Source organism: Rhinatrema bivittatum, chromosome 2, assembly GCF_901001135.1.
Source record: "Rhinatrema bivittatum chromosome 2, aRhiBiv1.1, whole genome shotgun sequence".
Classification (NCBI taxonomy): domain Eukaryota; kingdom Metazoa; phylum Chordata; class Amphibia; order Gymnophiona; family Rhinatrematidae; genus Rhinatrema; species Rhinatrema bivittatum.
The window spans coordinates 599,449,323-599,470,155 of record NC_042616.1 but is presented as its reverse complement, the minus strand read 5'-3'; the positions used below and the strand labels follow the sequence as shown (position 1 = coordinate 599,470,155).

The 20,833-nt window shown below is 43.6% G+C and overlaps 1 protein-coding gene across 2 annotated transcripts in view; it reads left to right on the top strand.

The window, feature by feature from the left end:
* NPC1 (NPC intracellular cholesterol transporter 1) overlaps positions 1-20,833 on the top strand; it is a 108,582-nt gene that overhangs the window by 1,135 nt on the left and 86,614 nt on the right. For both annotated transcript variants that reach the window (XR_003854783.1, XM_029591131.1), the window contains exon 2: positions 17,144-17,269. Coding sequence is in view for 1 of the 2 variants with exons in the window: in XM_029591131.1 (XP_029446991.1) it covers positions 17,144-17,269 (126 nt within the window). In the remaining variant the exon portion in view is untranslated. The remainder of the gene's footprint in view (positions 1-17,143; positions 17,270-20,833) is intronic.

The window sequence follows — 20,833 nt, the reverse complement described above, 5'->3', positions numbered from 1 at the left end:
TTCGGTGAGTTGACATACTGCAGAAACAGCAAAAGTGGGCCAGAATTCTCAGAGGAGTAGTCTGTGATAACTCAGAATTTCTAGGAAGCTGGCAACCCTCCTGTTTCCAGGAACTCTACCACCTGTCTCCCATGTTTCCCCAGCATTTGACCCTGGAGAAGTGGGGGATGGGTGAATGATAGGGGTCTGTGTGAGGCAAATTTTCTACCAGCCTAGTGCAAGGGTATCAGGTGTTTCTAGGTGTACAAATGGAAATATTTGATGTATCTAATGATCTGGCATAACACCCAATAAACCAATAAGGATATAAAAAAAAATCCATCTTCAAACCTGGAATTTTTGATTTCCAGATGTCCTGAGATCGTTGCTGATTTATAAGGGCGCAGGGGTTGTTGCATACAAATTTTCTCTTCTATCTCAAATGCACATAGATACATACATACCCCTACACATGCTGTCATGTGCTCTCTCACTCATTTTTTTTCCTCCCTGGGGCAACAGCAGATCCTGCAGTCTGGACGGCCACTAGACTCTTGTCTTTTGCTTCTAAACTTCTGGCCCTGCTGTTCATGATTGTGGGGAGGGAGAGTGGAAGGCAGCTGCTGCTGCTTTCCATCCTATAAGCCATGCTCGCACCTGATGGGGTGGGGTGGCCGATGCTTCTTGCAGGCCACACTCCTGACTGCTGAAGTGAGAAAGGGGGTTGGGAGGCCTCAAGTCAGTGCTGTTTCTGCTTTTGACTCCTCGGCAATGCTTCTTTTGACTCTGGGGAGGGGAGAGGAAGGCTGATTCTGTTTCTTTCAGCCTCGTCCCTGCTGGGGTGGGAGATTAGTGCGGCTCCACAGCTGCGCTGCTTCTCACTGCTAGAGTGCAACTCCATGGGCTGCACCTTCTGACTGCTGAGGTGAGGGGGGGAGGCTAATGTTTCTTTCCAGAGGGGCTCTGAAACAGACACAGCAGTTCTTGCCAAAAAGCTGTGTATCAGATGGAGGGGAAGCAGCTTAACAGTTAAATGGTAGTTGGCACCTATGGCCGAGGCCATATCAGCCATAGGCTAGCTATGGCTCTGCCGCTGAGCCTCTCGTTTTCTTCGCAGCCCAGCAGATTGGGTTCTACCAGCAGCTCATGGGTCCTTTGTTTTGGCGACAGGGTGAGGCAGCTGCTAGAGGAGTTTGGGGGGGGGGGGGCGGCGGCAATTTTTAGGGGGGGGGGTGAAGTGGCCCACATTGCCAAAGGCCCCCATGGTTTAAGGCCTTCATAATCACTTGGAATTTGAGCAGTTATTAGAAGCTGTTATTAGCAGTTGTTGCAGCTCAAGACATTTTTCCTTATATAATATCTTGGGTGTGGGCAGATCCCAGTAGAGTGAGAACGTGTTTTGCTAAGAGTTACTCTAATTCTGAGAATTTTTTTTTTTTTTTTTTTACTAAGAATAGTGGTGGCTCTGGAGCTACTGTTATATCTTGGGCCAACTGAAAAGGAAAGCTTGGCCCAGTGTGACTATGACTATCCTATGCTGTGTCAGTTTCCTTTTCCACCCATCCTGACTGGTTCAGATTTGTATCTGTACAAGACTTCTTCTTTTTTTTTTTTGTCCTGCCCTGTCCTATTTTCTTTATTGTCCCAATGGGTTGCGCTGAGCCTTGGCAGGCATTTTGAGACCTGGGTCCAATCCTAGGTGGGATCAGGGCTGAAGTTGCTCTTCCTGTGGATGACGAAAAGTCAATGTTGGACATATCTCCTGGAGCGAAGATTGCTCTGGCACTTCCCCTGGATGTGGAAGGCGATAGAGCAGAAATGCTGGATGATGCGTCACATACAAGGCTGGAGGTGTACTTTTTTTTTTGTTTGGTTTTGGTTTTTAAGAAGCATGCGGACACTGTCTCAAAGGAAAACCAACAGATTGCAAGAATGCAGCCTTCTCGCTGCTGTTTGTTTTATTGGTGAGCCAAAATGTGAATGGTGCTCTTAGCATGCCTTCATTGATGTTTGAAAGCTTTTCAATGTAATCTGCTTTTTGTTCATTTACTGAGCAGAAAATCGGAGTGGCCTCTTAACATTTTTGCTACGAATGTTTTTTTGCTTTTGAGGATGCCAAGCTGAAAGTGATTGTGGTACCTCCCAGAGCCACTGGGATGCTGGTTTGGTGTCTTTGTACTGGCCACCTGACACTCTTTGAGTGTGTGGAGCTGTTGAGAGCTATGGCGATCACACACACCCCCTGCTAGCTGGCATAGGGTACAGAAGCTGGTGCACTCCGAGTGTGATGCCTTTCCAAAGTACTCTAGGCTTGTCCTGTTTTCTGAGTATGAAAAACATGTAACGATCAGAGAATGTCTTGTGATGTGAGTTAAAAAGTATAGGACTAGCTTGACCTGCTCTGGATATCCCTTTGTCCACTAAGTGTTGGGTCATTACAAGCGGCAGGAGGAGAATTACTGTGGGATAGGAGACCGCATTACCTCTCTGGTGGATGCGTGGCATAGGACTCTCAAAGTTCTGTGTTCACTGCATGTTGCTGTAAAAATTTTGCCATAAAAGTGGAATCAAGCTGGTAAGGTGGAAAACAAATAGATGTTTTATAGCTTCAGGTAATAAATCTAGTGATATGAAAAGAGATTAAACATTCACTCTTCACATAGGCTAGTTTTTACTGGCATTTGCGTTGTGCATGGGATTTAGGTCTGTTTTACGAGAGTTCAGCCTCCGTGTAGGTAGAGGAAAGGTTTGGGCCTAAGAATTGCTGAAATCTACCCAGTCTCACTATGTCAAGAACTGCTGATTTCTCTGCACTTCCTGTGGGATTCATTTATTATGGATAGCTATGAGAGAGAAATTTATTTAAAAACAAAACAAACCTTATATACTATACCCTCCAAAGTTCAGGGTGGATTACAAAAAAAGCCCCTCATAATTAAGATACAACAAAACGTAGCATACCAAAGGAGTAGAGTAAGGTTTAAGACACAAAAATATACCTAAGTCTTTAACTATTACGATAGTTACAAGTCAGATTACCTAGAGTGTACAATTCTGAGAGTTAAAGATCTGCTGAAAAAGATTTGTTTTTAGGTCCTTTTTTTTTTTTTTTTTTTTTTAAGTCTTTAGGATCTGTGATAGATCAGACTGCTAGGGGGAGTGAATTCCAGGTACTTAGGCCAGCAATAGAAAAGACCTTTTTTGCGAGGAAGTGCTAGACAGGCGTCTTGCAGCTGGAACATCCAATGGAAGTCGGTTTGCAGATCTAAGATTTTGTGTAGTCCATGTAGCAATGCAAACTGGAGAGGATATGTTCATTAGATTATGAACTGTTACTGCTAACTTTTATGTGACTGGATAACCAGTGAAATGTTTGCAAGAAAGGTCATGTACCATACTATCTTTAAAAAAAAAAAAAAAAAAGTAACCCTGGCATTGGAGTTCCATGGGGGGACGGACACCTATTCCTGGCGCTAAAGTTCTGTTCATGTCCCGTACCATTGAAATAGCCTCAGGCCTACCTGGTTCTGGGGTGAGGATATCGCCCTGGGTGTTCTCTCGCAGTATTTAGTAGTAATCCATGCTGGAAACAGATGAGGGTTACCCCACAACTTTTACCGACAGTTCTTTACGAAGACAATATGATCATTCTTACAAGACTCTCTCTCCTTTTCTTATCCATAAAACAGTTACTTGTAGTAAATCTGTGACTCTGGATTATCTTCAGTAATAAGTTCTCAAAACAGTTCCCTCTCTGCTCCGGTGGTCGTTAAAATTTCTTCATGGGAGATCCCCCATTTTTTTAATACCTTGACTTGAATGTCCTGGTCATCCCCTCTTTACTCCAGCTGTACCTGCATGCCACTGCCTTCTCCAATCCGTGGATACCAGATAGTTATCTGAGTGGTTATAAGAAGGATGGGTTCCACGTCTTTCCTTTCCTTTTGGCACCTGTACGCGTCTCGGGCACTGGATTAATGCCAGAGATGTACTCCAGAGTTGGTTAAGTGGATTTGGTCTCTCACTTGGAGAGAGACTGGAAAAAAAAACTGAAATCGCTTGCAGTGGAATGAAGGGTGAAAACGTCTTTCAAAGTTACAATACAAAACACTTCAGCTCTTCCCTCTTCCAAAAGAGAAAACTTCACCTAATTCAAGTCAGTGTGTGAAGCCTAGGCTGCCTCCTTAAGCAAAAATCTGGAACTCAAAGACATTGTTCATTCTCTAATGCAGTGGCTCTCAACCATTTTTGTTTGCTTTTTTTTCTATCGATGTACCTGAGAGATGATGCTCACATGCTTGATACACTGAATACATGACCATCATATGACTAAATACAGGGTGGCCCATGGAAAAGTAGCCTGCCTGCGTAGCACTGGTATTGGAGGCGGGCTACTCTTCCATGGGCCACCCTGGCTAAGCATTTACTCTGCTTTCACAGGAATCTCCTGCTTCCTGCCAATGAGTGCAGAGCAGAATTAAGACATTTCCCTGTATAGCTCACCATACAAAAATGATATTCTGATTCTGGTGTCATCTTAATAACAGCATCACAAACTCCCTCTACTACCAGGTGCATTGTAAAATAATATAAACAAACCCCATGCTGTACTTGTCTATCAAACCTGCCATATCTCAGCAGCATTAACTCCAAGAAATGAAACAGCAATAGCCTTATCCATGAAAAGGCAGCAGCTCATCACTAGTGCAATATAATATTGAGAAAATACAACAAATAAGGCTGATGTAAAGTACCTCATCTCGGACACAGACAGACCTGCCTTCACCTAAAATGGAATAAAATACCACAAATTATAAATGTGGAAACAACCTGGAATAGAAACCCCAAGACCTTTTGCATGCAGTGCAAAACTAGAAACAGAAATATATTTCCTCCTACACTAAGCAATGTTCAAAGAAAAGAAATGCATATTCTTAAAACAGACATTATGGCCCTTCTACCCCATCACCCCTCTCTTCTCCCAACTACTCAATCATCCCTACCCAGAATACGTCTGACCACCTCTTCCTGCTCGGCATTCCCCAACCAAGCTGCCCCATACCTCCCAACTCTCTTCCCTGCCTAGGAGCCCCCACCCTTGCCTTTCTGCCCAGTACATCTTCCCCCTTCTTCATCGGCAGCAGATGAGGGCAAGAAGCATTGAGAAGATGAGGCAGCAGCAGCGGATCTACAGAGCATGCACCTCTCTTCCTCATGCTCCTGCTTTCACATCCAGGCCCCATGGGCTGAAGAGAGCATCAACAGCCTCACTGCCAGGCCAGGCAGAGGAAGATAAAGTTGGTGTCCTGCCGGATCCATATGAACAGGAGTTGGTGATCTCACTCTGATCTGGGTGAAAGAGAAGGGAATAACCTCCCACTGGGCCAGGAAGTAAAGGAAGCAAGAGCAGCTTCCTGTCATACCTAATAAGAGATGGAAAGATGAATATTCTGCTGGCTCTGCGACACACCTCCCGGTACATCGGGGCACACCTGCTCTGGTGTTCAACTAAAACCCCACGCATCCACAAGGTGTCCTGACCTTGTATAGGAAACAGGCAGCAAGCAGTATGACAGCCTCACTCACAGGGGGAGGGAGGTGCTGTGAACTAAAGGGTTACTCTACCTCTCTAGTGTAGCTTCCAAGCTATATTTTAGCAGGGAACCCAGTGGCGTGCTACATAAAATGTTTAAAGGAAACCAATAAAACGGCTGGTTAAAGCACATACTCTTTTGGGATTAGAGGTCTTTCTTGGGCTGGGAGTAATAGCTGGGAGCATAACTCTTATGATCAATTTATGGTTTTCTGCACTTTTGGCCAAACAAAAAACCTCCCTGTATTTTTTTTTTTTTTTGTGTTATTAGTGTATTTCCACTAAGAATTTTTGTAGCTAAGGAGTTAGATTATGGAGTATTTTATCTGCTGGTAATCTTTTTCCCTTTGCCTGACCTACTTGAGAGATTCTTCAAGCATCCTGTGGGAAAATGCTGCAAGGATGGGCGGAGGAGTCCACACATGTTTGCCCTCTCCTTGTGCAATTATACACTGCTAGTATGATTATAAGCACAGATGTCTGGGATACAACACTTCAGCCAGACTGGTGGCTCACTGGTAGTGCTGGGGGGGGGAAGTGGGTACAACCTTCTGTCTCTTGGACCTGGAGATTCTGGGGAGATAACGTTCTTAGCGGGAGGGAGTCTCCACCTCATTCAACTGTGACACCTGCTGGTTGGATTTTAGGATTAATTAATATATTGAGTTCCAGAGAGAGCCTGGGTGGGGAGGCGGGTGTTCTATAAAAGAGAGGAAAAACTCAGGATAGCTGCAAACAAAGGCTTATGGCGCTGTAGTCCAATAGAGGTGGGTTCTGATCGAGGGGGAAGCCTGAAGGAGCTGTTTGAAACTGCTGGATCATGAGTTATGCTGGGTCAGACAAAAGGTCCATCCTGCCCGACAGTGGCCAGCCCAGGTCATAAGTAGCTGGCAGATCTCACCGCCCCGCCCCCCCCCCCCCCCCCCCCCCCCAAAATCGATCTGTTTCTTGTATCTCACTCCCAGGAATATGCACTGACTTTCCCCAAGTCTGTCTAAGAACTGTTTAAGGGCTTTTCCTTCACAAACTTGTATCCCACCCCTGCTGGATGCCTTCACCACATTGGCAATGAACTCCACCACAGCTTGATTGTGCATGGAGTGAAAAAATACTTTCTCCAATGGTGTAAATCTGCTACCATTCATGATTCCACCCGACTCATGATTTTATAAACCTCTATAATATCCCTTCCGTTCTTTTTGCCAGGCTGAACAGCCCTAACCTCTTTAGGCTTTCCTCATAAATCATTCCAACCTTTTTATCATTTTTGTTGCTCTTCTCTGTAACTCTTCTAGTTCTGCTATATCTGAGATGGGACGACCAGAACTACCCACAATACTCAGGCATAATCGCACCATGGATCAATATAGAGGTGTTATGTCAAAAATACAAAGAACATAAGAAATTGCCATGCTGGGTCGGACCAAGGGTCCATCAAGCCCAGCATCCTGTTTCCAAGAGAGGCCAAACCAGGCCACAGGAACCTGACAATTACCCAAACACTAAGAAGATCCCATGCTACTGATGCAATTAATAGCAGTGGCTATTCCCTAAGTAAACTTGATTAATAGCCGTTAATGGACTTCTCCTCCAAGAACTTATCCAAACCTTTTTTGAACCTAGCTACACTAACTGCACTAACCACATCCTCTGGCAACAAATTCCAGAGCTTAATTGTACGTTGAGTGAAAGAATTTTCTCAGATTAGTCTTAAAATGTTGCTACTTGCTAATTTCATGGAATGCCCCCTAGTCCTTCTATTATCCGAAAGTGTAAATAACAGATTCACATCTACTCATTAAAGACCTCTATCATATCCCCCCTCAGCCGTCTCTTCTCCAAGCTGAACAGCCCTAACCTCTTCAGCATTTCCTCATAAAGGGGATGGCACAGCTCCCCTATCATTTTGGTTGACCTTCTCCATTGCAACTATATCTTTCTTGAGATTCAGCGACCAGAATTGTATACATATTCAAGGTGCAGTCTCACCATGGAGTTTGTTTGTTTGTTTATTTATTTATTTATTTATTTAAGCTGTTTTATAAACCGTTGAATGGAGAAATCCATCTCAACGGTTCACAAAATTCAAATATAATAATAACAAAAGAATAGTTAGAAGAAAAACAATACATATTATAATATTATAAATGACTAAAAACTATAATCTAAAAATATAAAATTACCATCAATAGGAATAAAATGCTACCTTTAAAAAGATTAAAAACAGTGAAGAAATAGAAATATTTAAAGTCTCTCAAAATCTGTCATTGCCTATGGATTCATTTGTGTCCTCTATTCTTCTGTATATGCTTGCTGGAATAACCAGAGGCATGACATTTTCCATTTTATTAATTAACCATTCCCTTCCTAACATTCTGTTTGCTTTTTTGACTGCTGCAGCACACTGAGCTGACTATTTCAAAGTATTATCCACTATGATGCCTAGATCTTTTTCCTGGGTGGTAGCTCCTAATATGGAACCTAACATTGTGTAACTACAGCAAGGGTTATTTTTCCCTATATGCATATATATATGGTGTTGTGCATGGGTATATACCTCACTTGTCGTATTCCTTTCCAGGTCAGTTATAAATATATTGAAAAGCACCGGTTCAAGTACAGATCCCTGAGGCACTCCACTGTTTACTCTTTTCCACTGAGAAAATTGACCATTTAATCCTACTCTTTCCTGTCTTTTTTTTAACCAGTTTGTAATCCACGAAAGGACATTGCCTTTTCTCTTTTCTTTCGACAACATCCCACTGGCATGGAGGAGAGCCAGGGTGCTGCCAGGAGTTTATTCCATCCATAGTTTATCCATACTTTTATTCACTTTATTTTTCTTGGGAATTTCAGTGTTGTAGTAAAAAAAAATAATAATAATAATGATGATGGAAAAATGACAGTTCCACTGTTTTTTGGGGTTTTTTTCCTCATGTTCTACCACAATGATTTTTCCAGACTTTTTTTTTTTTTTAAACATTGAAATTCCCAGGAAAAATAAAATAAAAACTGAAAACAAAGTTCCCTCTTTATGCCTGACTTGCTTGTAACTTTGCATTCAGCTGGCACTGTTTGTTTGTAAACTGAACATCAGAGGTTTTCCAGGAGAAGGACAGGTCTCTGTCGAAGACCGCACGTAATAATCGTTTGAGATGTTCTCTTTTTGTGCTACTAATTCGCTATTGGATCATAAAGCGGGGGGGCCCTTCCCTTCCCTTCCTCGAGCTCCAGCTCAAAACTTGCACCTGAGAAGGCAGGCGTTAGACATCCAAGCCACTTCAGCTCACTGGATGATCATGTGGCGGATGTTAACGTTTCTTGTTGGATGCACCCGGAACATAATAGACTGCACTGAGAAGTTGATCTCTTGTCCCTTTGTATACTTTCTGGTGCTTTCTATGGTGTTGGCCTTTCCTCAGTAAATCTAGCTTTTTATTTAAAAAAGAAAAGGCCAGTGTGTTGCTTTTGTTACATAATGCAGCAAAAATGCTGAAAATTTCAGTCGATGTATTGAGGTGGCAGACAGAGAATTCAGTCACGAGCAGGCGACTGTATCTGTAGGTGTGGGAATTCTATATATGGTGGGGGCTGGATTCCTTGGAGGGCTGGTACTTCCTGCAGGCCAGTACCAGTTTAAAACATTTTTGTACTTCAGTCTTAACATTGGATTTGGAGACCTATGCATGCACACGTTTTGTAGCAAATATATTGATATTTGCATCCATACCTGGCTACAAAAAAACATGTATTCTCTCTTTCTTTCTCTCTCTCTCTCCCATCGGTTACAGTGGAGGAGGGGGGAATGCGATGGAATTGCATTTGTGGGATTTCAGGGTGGCCATGTGGAGGTTTCTAGGTCATCTATTATTTGCCAGGCTTGGATGTGTTTGCTAGATGAGTAGTATGTATGTTAGTAGTAGGTGTCAGGTTTTTTTTTTTTAATGTTCCTTCACCAAGAATTATTCACTTAAATATGAATCTAGGGAAAAGTTTTTCTATGTCCAAAGTCCTGTTTTATGTAATTCTTTCCCTGCAGTCTGAAGGAGGAATCCTCTTTTAAAGTTCAGGAAGCTATTAAAATCCTTGTTCTCAAGCATTTCCCGATGATATGTAGCCAGCAGGGAGCAGTCAACTGCATAAAATTCTGGAATGTGAACTATAAACTGAAGGTAGTTAGATGGAAATTTTCATAATAGTTATTTTCTTATGTATTGACTGTCAGTCTTTGTTTTTTATGAATGTTCTTTTGTTAAACTGCTTAGAAACTTTGATTTGTTATAAGCATGTTAATAAACCATTGCTTCAGCCTTAAGCTGGCCCTTGAGCAGTCTCGGGTGCTTGTACAGTGTCAGCTACTGGTGATCTTCTCTGCCTGGCATGGAGAATGGAGTGGTGCCTGGTGACAATCCCTCTGTCAGGGCACACAGGCTGTGCCTGAGACTGTACAGCTGAGAGGAAGTGGCAAGGTTACTGAGAGAGGGCTTCTCAGAAACTTCAAATGTTTTTATCACTTCTGTGGCCTCCAAACTATTTAATAAAATAAGATTTCCATTCTGCTTTCCTGGTAAACAACCAGTCCATCCTCTTATATACCTGTCTAATGCCTTGTATCAATATCCTAAACCCATTTTAGTGAAACTCACCCTTTTTTATTTACATTGCTTAGTTCTAAGACTGATTTTTGCCAGGTATTAATGGGGTATATCTGTGCACTTCAGCACTGAAGGGGGTCATAGTAGGGACGGCTAGCAGCTGTGGTCTTCATATCGATCTAACTGCTACTCCTGGGGGAATTCTGCAAACTTTATATTTGGTCAAAATAACACAATTTACATGACTGTCTTTAAGTAATATATAATTGAAAATAAATGTGTGGCAAACAATATTACTGGTCAAGAGTGCATACACATCAGTGGTACATAGTTTTAAACACAAAAGAATCCAAAGTATGAAATAAGGACCCTGACACACATCAGGGCTGTGTCCGGGGGGGCCAAACTTTCCATAAGTTTCATTCCAAGAAGACAGAGGATAAAGGTCAACGTTGGAGGGGTCCTTATTTCATGCTTGGAATTATGTACCACTGATGTGTATGCACTCTTGACCAGTAATATTGTTTGCCACACATTTTATTTTCGATTTTTATATTTTCTATGCATGTGTGCTGTGTACTCTGCCCTTCTCTCCTTTTGCCTTTGCCCAGTCTTTAACATTTTCTGTATTCATTTAAAATGTAATTACTTAGAGATGCAGAATTTCCCTCAATTCACGTAAGTGTCCCTTCCACTCACTCTCTCCCTACTCCCCTGGCCACTTTGCCCTCTCGGGCCCCAACTCCTCCACCTGCCAGTATCTCTCTCCCCTCCACCTTTTAGGCTCAACCCCTTCCACTCTATTACCAGTTCCAGAGTTTGACCCTGTTCTCAGTATTGCCACACACACACACACACACCTCCTCTCTCTAGTGCACATACACACACCCTCATACAGGCTCCCTCACTCTCTTGCACACATACATCCCCTCATACAGGGCCCTCTCTTGCATACACACCCACACAAGCTCCCTTTCTCTCATGCATACATCCTCACACAGGCTACCTATGTCTCTCTCTCATGCACCCTTTCACACAGGCTCTCACACATTCACAATCCCTTCACACAGGTTGTACCCTTGCATACACATGACCTCACAATCTCCTCATATAGGCGTTCTCTCTCGCTCACTGGGGCCTTCATCTTCGCCGCAAGCAGAGCGCAGCATGCCAGGGTCTCCTCTACCATTTTCTGCACAGAATTTGGCAATTCTGCACTCCGCAGTAGCGCAGAATTCCCCCAGGACTAAATTGCCTCTGTACAAAAATATTTAACAAATCTAATTTTCATAAAATTGGAAACGCATGTGAAGATGGATTCTATTTTGTTGCTTTGCAAGAGAGGTAAAGTTGATGACTTTATACAACTTTCATTCATATTAAATGTTTGTTAGTGCTCTTTTATTTAGAAGGACCAAATCATCCCATTTGGGTCCTTTCCAAATCTGCACAAGTGCTGTTTCACAGCTTGCTTTCTTGCCCATCCCTTTTCTTGAGCTTCACAGCCACATGGCTTGCATTACATCAGTAACTGGGAACAGTGGCACCAGGAGCTGTAGCACCACTGTGGGAGCCATGCTATACCGGCACCCGACATAGAATAGCATCCAAGGTTAGACTGTTGCCTAAATGGTTGGTCTGGAAACATAGTATTGCTTCTCTTTGGCTTAGAGTCCAAGTGTTTTGAATTTGAGCTGTGATCTGAGGATGGTTCCTTTTTTGGCCCTTTGTCTGAGGTGGAGAACCTGTGTAACCTGGTGAAGAGGTGGGTTTACTCCGTGCTCTCACCCCCACTGGAGTCACAATTGCATTACAAGCATGGCCAAAGGAGAAGCATTAAATGACGAGCTCTTGTAGCACCTCTCTTGGTGGTTGAGGTCCTACTCTGTTCCTGGCATGGCTTCTCTAGAACCCAAGCTGTATGGCAAGTCTCTCTGATTGTTATTGTGCTCAGCTCTTTACCTATTTATTTGGCAATAAACAGGACCACAATTTGGGTGTTTCAAAATAGATTTCCGCTTCAACTTAGCAAATATAAATTAACTGGCACCAGACAGTTTTTTTTTTCCTGGTAGCATCCATAATTAAGGCAGAAAATCAAATCCAACAATAACCTTGTCTCTGAGGTCCCTTTGTATTTGTCCCAGGGGTCCCCTGTTTTCCCTTGGATGGAAAAATGAGGTTTTTGTGTGGTGCACTAGATGGGTTCTCTTCCTTTAAGGATATCCTTGCACAATACCTTGGGACCCAATGCTTGTTCCTTCCTTAAACTCCTCTTAACTTCAGTTCTCCTTGGAGGACACTCTGGCGGGGAGTCTCTGACTTTTTTTTTCTTCTTGTCTCTTCCCCAAACTCCAGATGTCCATAAGTATCTACTGCTTCTCTTTACCCTTAGGAAATATGGGCAGAACTTCCTCCTAGTGCCAGAATGTGGTATTTCCTACATACAACCACTTGGGGGGGGGGGGGGGGGGGATGAGAGAGACTAGCCATAATGCTCTCTCCCTAGATAGGTATTTAAATCCCTATGGGAGGCCCACCTAGTCACTCGAGGTGAGGTTTAGGTACTAGTGTAGGGGTAAGGGGCCACTTTGAATGTCAAAGTGAGACGTAGGAACAGAACAGTGCTCTCTTGTGAAGATTTGATGACCCTCGGAGTGAGGAAACTCACCCAAAGATGAGATTTGTGCAATATTCTCTCAACCTATCTTGATGGACTACATCAAATGTTCACAAGAGAGCACTGTTCTGTTCCTACGTCTCACTTTGACATTCAAAGTGGCCCCTTACCCCTACACTAATACCTAAACCTCACCTCGAGTTACTAGATGGGCCTCCCATAGGGATTTAAATACCTATCTAGTGTGAGGGCATGATGGCTAGTCCTCTCCCTCTTGTCTGAGGTTCCTGATAGCTAGGTTAGCTCTCTGGGACCTTCAAACTACCAAAACCAGCATCCACGAAAAACATTGCAATGGGTGATACAGCTGTAACGCAAACTATCGCACAGCTTAACGCTACTGAAAACGTTGTGGCTAAAATCTGCATTAAAGCTGTGTGATAGGGCTTCGCAAAACGGTAAACCCAGCCCACTCCCACCCCTAACTCTTTTTTTTCTGATTTGCATCACACCATACGATATGGTGCTTTTGCATGCGTTAAGGCCTTATAGCATTTTGATAAATGAGGGGGTAAGTTTGTAGAGGGGAAACATTAAGCATCTTGGTCTCATTAAGGCCTTGCTAAATGTTGAGCGGAATCCAGGCAGGATGGAAAGTGCCTCTCGGAACTGGAGAGAAAAGCAGAGGTAATGGCATGGGGGCAGGGGTGGTTTATTTTTCAAGGGTGTAGTTCAACCATTTAGATTTGAGTATATTTGCTTGGGAGTTCAGACTCGAAACCACTACAGAACAGTTTGTTGCAGTATAATTCTGTGTGAGTTCAGGCAGAGAAGGAACAGTGCCTCTTTTTGACCAACTGTACTGCTGAAGCGTCAGCGTGCTCTCCCTTTTTATTTAAAGCCCTGATGGGTGGCGCGTGACTGACTGTCGCATGATCATGAGAAGTCCCTGAATAACGTTTTCACTGTTGCATTGTGGCTTTTCTATTCAGTATTTCTGCTCCATTTTTGCAGTGGGCTTTTTTTTTTCTTTTCTTTTTTTTTTTTTTTTGCTTACTACCATGTGTGTGCAGGAAGGGTTTCCTCTGCTCTCAGCTCATATTACTATGAATCAGACCACAGAGACTTATAGTATGAATATTGGTGTTTCTGCAGAGCTTGGGGCAGATCTTAAGAAGGGGAGCATTTAAAAAGGGTGCTGAATTTCAGCATCCTTTTTAACTGCACACTCATTTTTATTTTTTTTAAACTCCTGATGCAGTAAGCTAATGATATGTTAATGCATCGGGTGTTTAAAAATTGGGCATAAACTGGAAAATGTGTGCAAAGACTTGGAACACCTAATGTTTTGCTGTGCACTGTGCAGAAAGTGTTTTGTGTACATAAATCATATTTTATATGTGGGAAACTTTTGTGTGTGTGTGCGCAGAAAGCAGGGTTTCTGTGCATAAAATAGCTTATAGTGCCAGGACCTGTACTCTAACATGAGCTCTGGAAATTTTACTCCGCCTCAGACTAGGAGTTAAGTTTTCCCATTGATAGCAGGGCTAAATTAGTCTGTCTGGGACAGCCTCAGGCTGGAGCTTCTCTCCAAGATCAGAGCTCTTGCTCTGTGTGCTCAATTGCCATCTTCTCTTGTCTGTCTTCCATGCTGCTAGTTGAGGGAAAAGATGTCAAGTTCCTATTTCTCCAAAAAAAAAAAAGCACTTTTCAGTGCTAACATGGCACCCAAACCGCCAGACTTCAAATACTACCACACTGGCATAACCAATGGACATAACTACTATCACCTCTGCCTGGGGCCTGAACATGTCCGAGCCTACTGCTGGGACTGTGGTCATATGTTGTCCAGGGCCCAAAGGCAGCATACCCAAAAAAATCATGTGCCAAAGGGACAAAGCCGCCAGTTCTTATGCCGATGTCTGAGTACCATTCATCCCACTTGTCTTTGGGACAGACAGACTGCCTGGAGAAGTGGAGGAGGGCTTCTTCCCTGGGATCCCAGGATAAGCAACACCAGAGCTGAACAGGTCCGGGGCCCCCTGTCCCACAAAAACATCGGGTGTTAGGAGATGCACCGCCCATCTGAGCACCAGAGTTAGCCCCAGACAAGTGGCCACAGTGCCGATGCGACAGCATTGAGATGAGACAAGGATGTACTTTTCTAAAGCTATTTTCCTTCTGTAGTGGTGGTGAAGCTTTGAGCTGTGATGTGCTACACAGGGATGACATTAGTTCCTTTTGTAGACTCAGTGTTTCTGGAGTTCAGTGGGAAGGTTTGACCCATTTTTCAGAGGGTAACTGTAATCTTACTCCCCAACAATACAGGGTTCAGTGCTCTCTCTCCACTGCTTGATCTCCTGTCCCTTGGCCTTGTGCTACTGAGTGCTGACCCATAGTTTAGGGAGTCCCATTTGCACAGAGTCGAAGCCGGACGGTGGAGGCGGCAGATGCAGGTATGAAATGCTGCCAGCCTCTCGGCTAGGTTTTGAAGGCAGACGTAGGAAAAGCCAGAGATTGGTGGCAGGGCGAAGGCGCAGAAAACTGGACAGACTTGATAATTTTCACCCAGTCACACCTGTCAGATGGACGCTCCAGCTGAAAATGGATGGGTAGTGGCCCATTATCAGCAGACTGGACCCATCTCATTGCCTCAGTCTGCATAACTTTTACACAATGGAAGCAAAAGTCAAGATTTGCCAAAATGAGCCAATGTCTGCAATAGCTTTTAAATTAATCTGCGTCTTACTTTTCTGAACATGCTATGGGGGAGATAAAAGGAAATGTCTATCTTACTTTAGGAGTGACTTAAAAATAAAGGAGGTTGCTGGCTCAGAGGCAGTGCTGCACGTTGCCGTACGGGAACCTGAGGCAGACACAGGAGCAACATCAGAAAACATTTCTTTACGAAAAAGGGGGGGGGGGGTGCACAGAATGGCCTCCCAGGAGAGGTGATGGAGACAAATTCCAAAAATGCACAGAGGATTCTTAGTTGTGAAGTAAAGAGAACCTGACATCGGCTGGGATCGCCGGCATACACCAGGAGTAACACTGGGCAGACTGGCCTTACAGTTCTTAACTGCCATGTTCTCCGTTTTCTGAGGGGAGGGGACCTTCGACGTCCCTTAATGGTGAAATCTAGTGGCCAGACTTGGTGTGCACATACCAGGTTCCAGGGAGCTGCAGCCAAGACCTAAGAGGTAGGATGATTGGGTTGGAAGACTGGTAGCAAACAATTTGCAGGAAAACTCCAGGTACTTACAAATCAAAGTTTTTGTGGCACTCCAACCACAGCAGAAGTCAGATTAAATGAGCCAGAAGCTCAATGGAGCAGGAGGAAACTACCAGGCCCATCCCCTCTGTGCCGCACACAAAACCGGGTATCATTTTGTTTGATTTAACAGGCAAGCAAATAACTTTTTTTTTTTTTTTAGTAAATTGGTGCTACTGCTGTATTAAACATATTTTTCCCATGACTACAAACACGCCTCAATTTGCATATTTTTCTTTTGCTGTACCAAAGGGAAAAGTAGGCAACAGAAGGTTCCAGCAGACACAAAATAGTCTGTTCTTTAGTGAACAGTATGAAAATAACAGTTCTGTTTTATTTGTGTTTGGGACAGTAAAAATCCATGTTCATTTGCTGGTGATACTAAAAAGCTTACACAATCCAAGATCAAGGGGGACAAAACAGCACGTGGGTGGGACTTGTGCTAAGTGCTGACCTCCATGCAAGGATTTTAAGTGGCGGTTAGATAAGAGGGGACCATTTCATCATTTCAGTGGCATGTCGTCAGAGGGCCATGAACCGTGAGTGGCCTGGTCTGTTTCTCTGGGGTTACGTGCTGTTGATCAAACCAATTTGTGCAGTGTGGTCTAAATCCTGACTGGGTGTCTGCTAAATGTTAATGGTGGTGTTCCACCTGTAAATTCCTAGTGCCCTCGGCACTATGCTGTGCCTTTGAAGGGCAGAAGAATCTGTATATTGGTGAATCTTTGTTTTATCACCCAAATGAACTGCCCTTTGGGTAAGATCTCCTGTACAAAGGGCACGGGGTAGACAGCAGCTTTTGCTACTAACTTTTGAGGTCCTCAGACTGATCTGTCTTCAGGTTGTCCAGAATGAATATTGCATGGGTGATTTAATAGGTTGGTTTGCACGTGGGGCTATTCTGAAAAGATCTGTTTTGGAAATCCCTGGTGTGGAACGTAACTGGATGCAAGAGAAACTTCTTGCATATTTTTTTTTTTTTTGGTTGCAGTGGTTAGCTGTTGCTTAGTGCTGGTGCTTGTAAAGGGATGCTGTTTAATGCTCAGAAGTGTAAATTTCCTCTCTCTCTCTCCCATCCATTGTAGGTACTGTCGCAGTCCTGTGTCTGGTATGGGGAGTGTGAAAAAGCAGAACAAGGAGACAAAAACTACAATTGTGAATATACAGGCCCACCAAAACCATTACCCAGGGAAGGGTATGGCTTTGTGCAGGTAATATTCTGCCGCTTTACTGGTCTCTCCCAGCAGTGTCTCAGAGGGTTTTATGTCTGCAGCAAGTAGTTAGGCAAATAAAGTGATTGTAAGGACTTGGTGTGTCTCGCCAGATCTGGTTTTCCTTTCCACATCTGAGGGGCTGAAAAGAAGCTGCTGCTCGAATTTGATAGGACAGGGATGGCGAGCTCCAGTCCTCAAGGGCTGCAGACAGGCCAAGTTTTCAGGATATCCACAATGAGCACGCATGAGAGAGATTTGCATCCAGTGGAGGCAGTGCATGCAGATCTCTCTCATGCATATTCATTGTGGATATCCTGAAACCTGGCCTGTTTGTGGCCCTCAAGGACTGGAGTTCACCATCCCTGCTCTAGGAGCTGAGAGAGAGGAGGCCAACAAGTTTCTGCCTCACTCCCTTTTCCTTGCAGGTTCATCTCTGGTACCAGACATCAAGGACCACATTGAAAAATTTCTTCCCTCCTGTTGGCCAAAATAGTTTAGTTTAGACTCTCTACGAGGAGTTGGCACAGCTTGATGAAGCAGTAATCCCCTCTCTCTCCCCCATTAGCTACTGAAAAAGAAATTCAAACAAGATCTTAAAACCTGGCTCTTCAAAAAAAAAAAAAAAAAAAAAAAGCCTATGAACTAACTTGAAATTTCATTTTTGATAAAATATCTTTAGATTTGTATATTCAAGAGACTGATCATACCTTTTGCCTCTTATCTTATTCTAAACTTATTACAGCTCCTATTTGAATCAATTCCTGGAATTTTTAATTCATTGATTAAATTACTATTTTTCTATAATTGTTACCTGCCCATTTATACTAATACTGTTAGTACTATTATCTTAGTTTTACTATGTAATTCAATGCTATATATGTAAACCATTATGATCTACCTCTGGAAGGACTGTATATAAAAAGCATAAATAAATAGCTAGAGCTTTTCTTATACCACCTTGGGATACCTCATGCTTTCAGGGGTAGGTCATTCTGATTCTCAGGTCATCAGCCTTGAGTATTTAGCACCTACTTTGGCTCAATGGAACCCACTTGAGTGGCATATCTTGGCTATCCTGAAAACCAGGCCTGATTTTTATTTATTTTTGGGTGCTGCTTCAGTAGTACCTAGTGGGCAGTCAGGAGCATCACAAAAACATATAGCTGGCATTTTGTCATGGGCAAGCCCAGTTGCAGCAGTTGCTCCCAAGCATGAGATCAGACTATGGGGAGGGCGGGGCATGCAAATCTGTAGACACACCCAGCAGTCTAACTAGATTTAATCACTTATTTACCGTGTTGCCAGGGCAATCTGCTTAGGGCAGGCACTGTGAACTTGAAAGCCTTTAAACATCAGGCAGAGCATGTAGCAACTTGGTAAACAATATCAGTACCTATACAAACACACAAATCAAAGAACAACTAAATGTTAAATTTTTCTTTTTATAGCACAAGGCCAGCCAAAGTGGATTACATTTCATATAGAAACATAGAAATGACGGCAGAAGAAGACCAAACGGCCCATCCAGTCTGCCCAGCAAGCTTTGCACTTTTTTTTTCTCATACTTATCTGTTACTCTTGGCTCTTAGTAACTTTTTGGTTCTATTTCCCCTCCACCCCCACCATTAATGTAGAGAGCAGTGTTGGAACTGCATCTAAGTGAGACAGAGGTAGTAACTGCCACAATAAGCAAGCTACACCCATGCTTATTTGTTTACCCAGACTATGTAAATCAATCCTTGTTGGTTGTTGTCTGTATATAGATCCACTTTTCTTCATTCCCTCCTGCCATTTAAGCAGAGAGTTATGCTGGATATGCATTGAAAGTGAAGTATCAGGCTTATTTGGTTTGGAGTAGTAACTGCCATAACAAGCAAGCTACTCCCTGCTTTTTTGTGAATCTTTTTTCCCCACATTTCCTCTTGCCGTTGAAGCTTAGAGCAATGTTAGTCGCATTAACTGTGTGTATGTTTATTGAATAAGGGTATTATCTCCAGGTAGTAGCCGTCATTCCCATGAGCCACCCACTCTTTATTCATGTCCTCTAGACTTTATGGATCCGCAGTGTTTATCCCACGTCCCTTTGAAGTCCTTCACAGTTCTGGTCTTCACCACTTCCTCTGGAAGGGCATTCCAGGCATCTACCACCCTCTCCATGAATAAATACTTCCTGACATTGGTTCTGAGTCTTCCTCCCTGGAGCTTCAAATCATGACCCCCCCCCCCCCCCCCCTGGTTCTGTTGGGTTTTTTTTCCGACGGAAAAGGTTTGTCGTTTCTTTGGATCATTAAAACCTTTCAAGTATCTGAAAGTCTGTATCATATCACCTCTGCTCCTCCTTTCCTCCACCTTTTTGGTTGCCCTTCTCTGGGCCGCCTCCATCTTGTCTCTGTCTCTTTGGAGATACGGTCTCCAGAACTGAACACAATACTCCAGGTGAGGCCTTACCAAGGACCTGTACAAGGGGATAATCACTTTCCTTTTCTTACTCGATATTCCTCTCTATGCAGACTAGAATTCTTCTGGCTTTAGCTATCACCTTGTCACATTGTTTTGCCAACTTCAGATCATTAGACACTATCACCACAAGGTCTCTTCTCCTGCTCCGTCCATATCAGCCTTTCTCCCCCCATCGAATACAGTTCATTCGGATTTCCATTCCCCATATGCATGACTCTGCACTTCTTGGCATTGAATCTCAGCTGCCATATCTTCGACCACTCTTCCAGCTTCTTTAAATCCCATCTCATTCTCTCCACTCCTTCCGGTGTGTCCACTCTGTTGCAGATCTTAGTGTCATCCACAAAAAGACAAACCTTACCTTCTATCCCGTCCGCAATGTCGCTTACAAATATATTTATCAGAACCGGTCCCAACACCGATCCTTGCGGTACACCACTTAAAATCGCTCTCTCTTCAGAGAGAGTTCCATTTACCATCACACATTGTCTTCTGTCGTCAACCAGTTTGCAATCCAGGCCACCACCTCTGCACTCACTCCTAAGCTTCTCATTTTATTCACCAGTCTCCTGTGCAGGACCGTATCAAAAGCTTTGCTGACATCCAAATAGCTGGCATAGAGTGCTATTCCTTGGTTACCCAGTCAAAAAAGTCAATCAGATTTGTCTGACAGGATCTTCCCCTGGTGAATCCAGGCTGCCTCTGGTCCAGCAATTCTTCTGACTGTAGATAGCTCACTATTCTCTCTTTCAACACTGACTCCATTACTTTTCCCACCACCAAAGTGAGGCTAACCGGTCTGTAGTTACCAGCCTCTTCTCTGTTCCCACTCTTTTGTGAAGCAGGACCACCACCGCTCTTCTCCAATCACTCGGCACTACTCCTGTTTCTAGGGATCTATTGAACAGGTCACACAGCGGACCCGCCAGCACATCTCTGAGCTCCCTCAGTATCCTGGGATGAACTTCATCAGACCCCATGGCTTTGTCCACTTTCAGTTTCCCCAGCTCTTCCCATACATTCTCTACTGTAAACGGAGTTACATCTACCCCACTTCCCTCCAGTTTCTTGTTAACCAGTGACGGTCCTCTTTAGTGAACA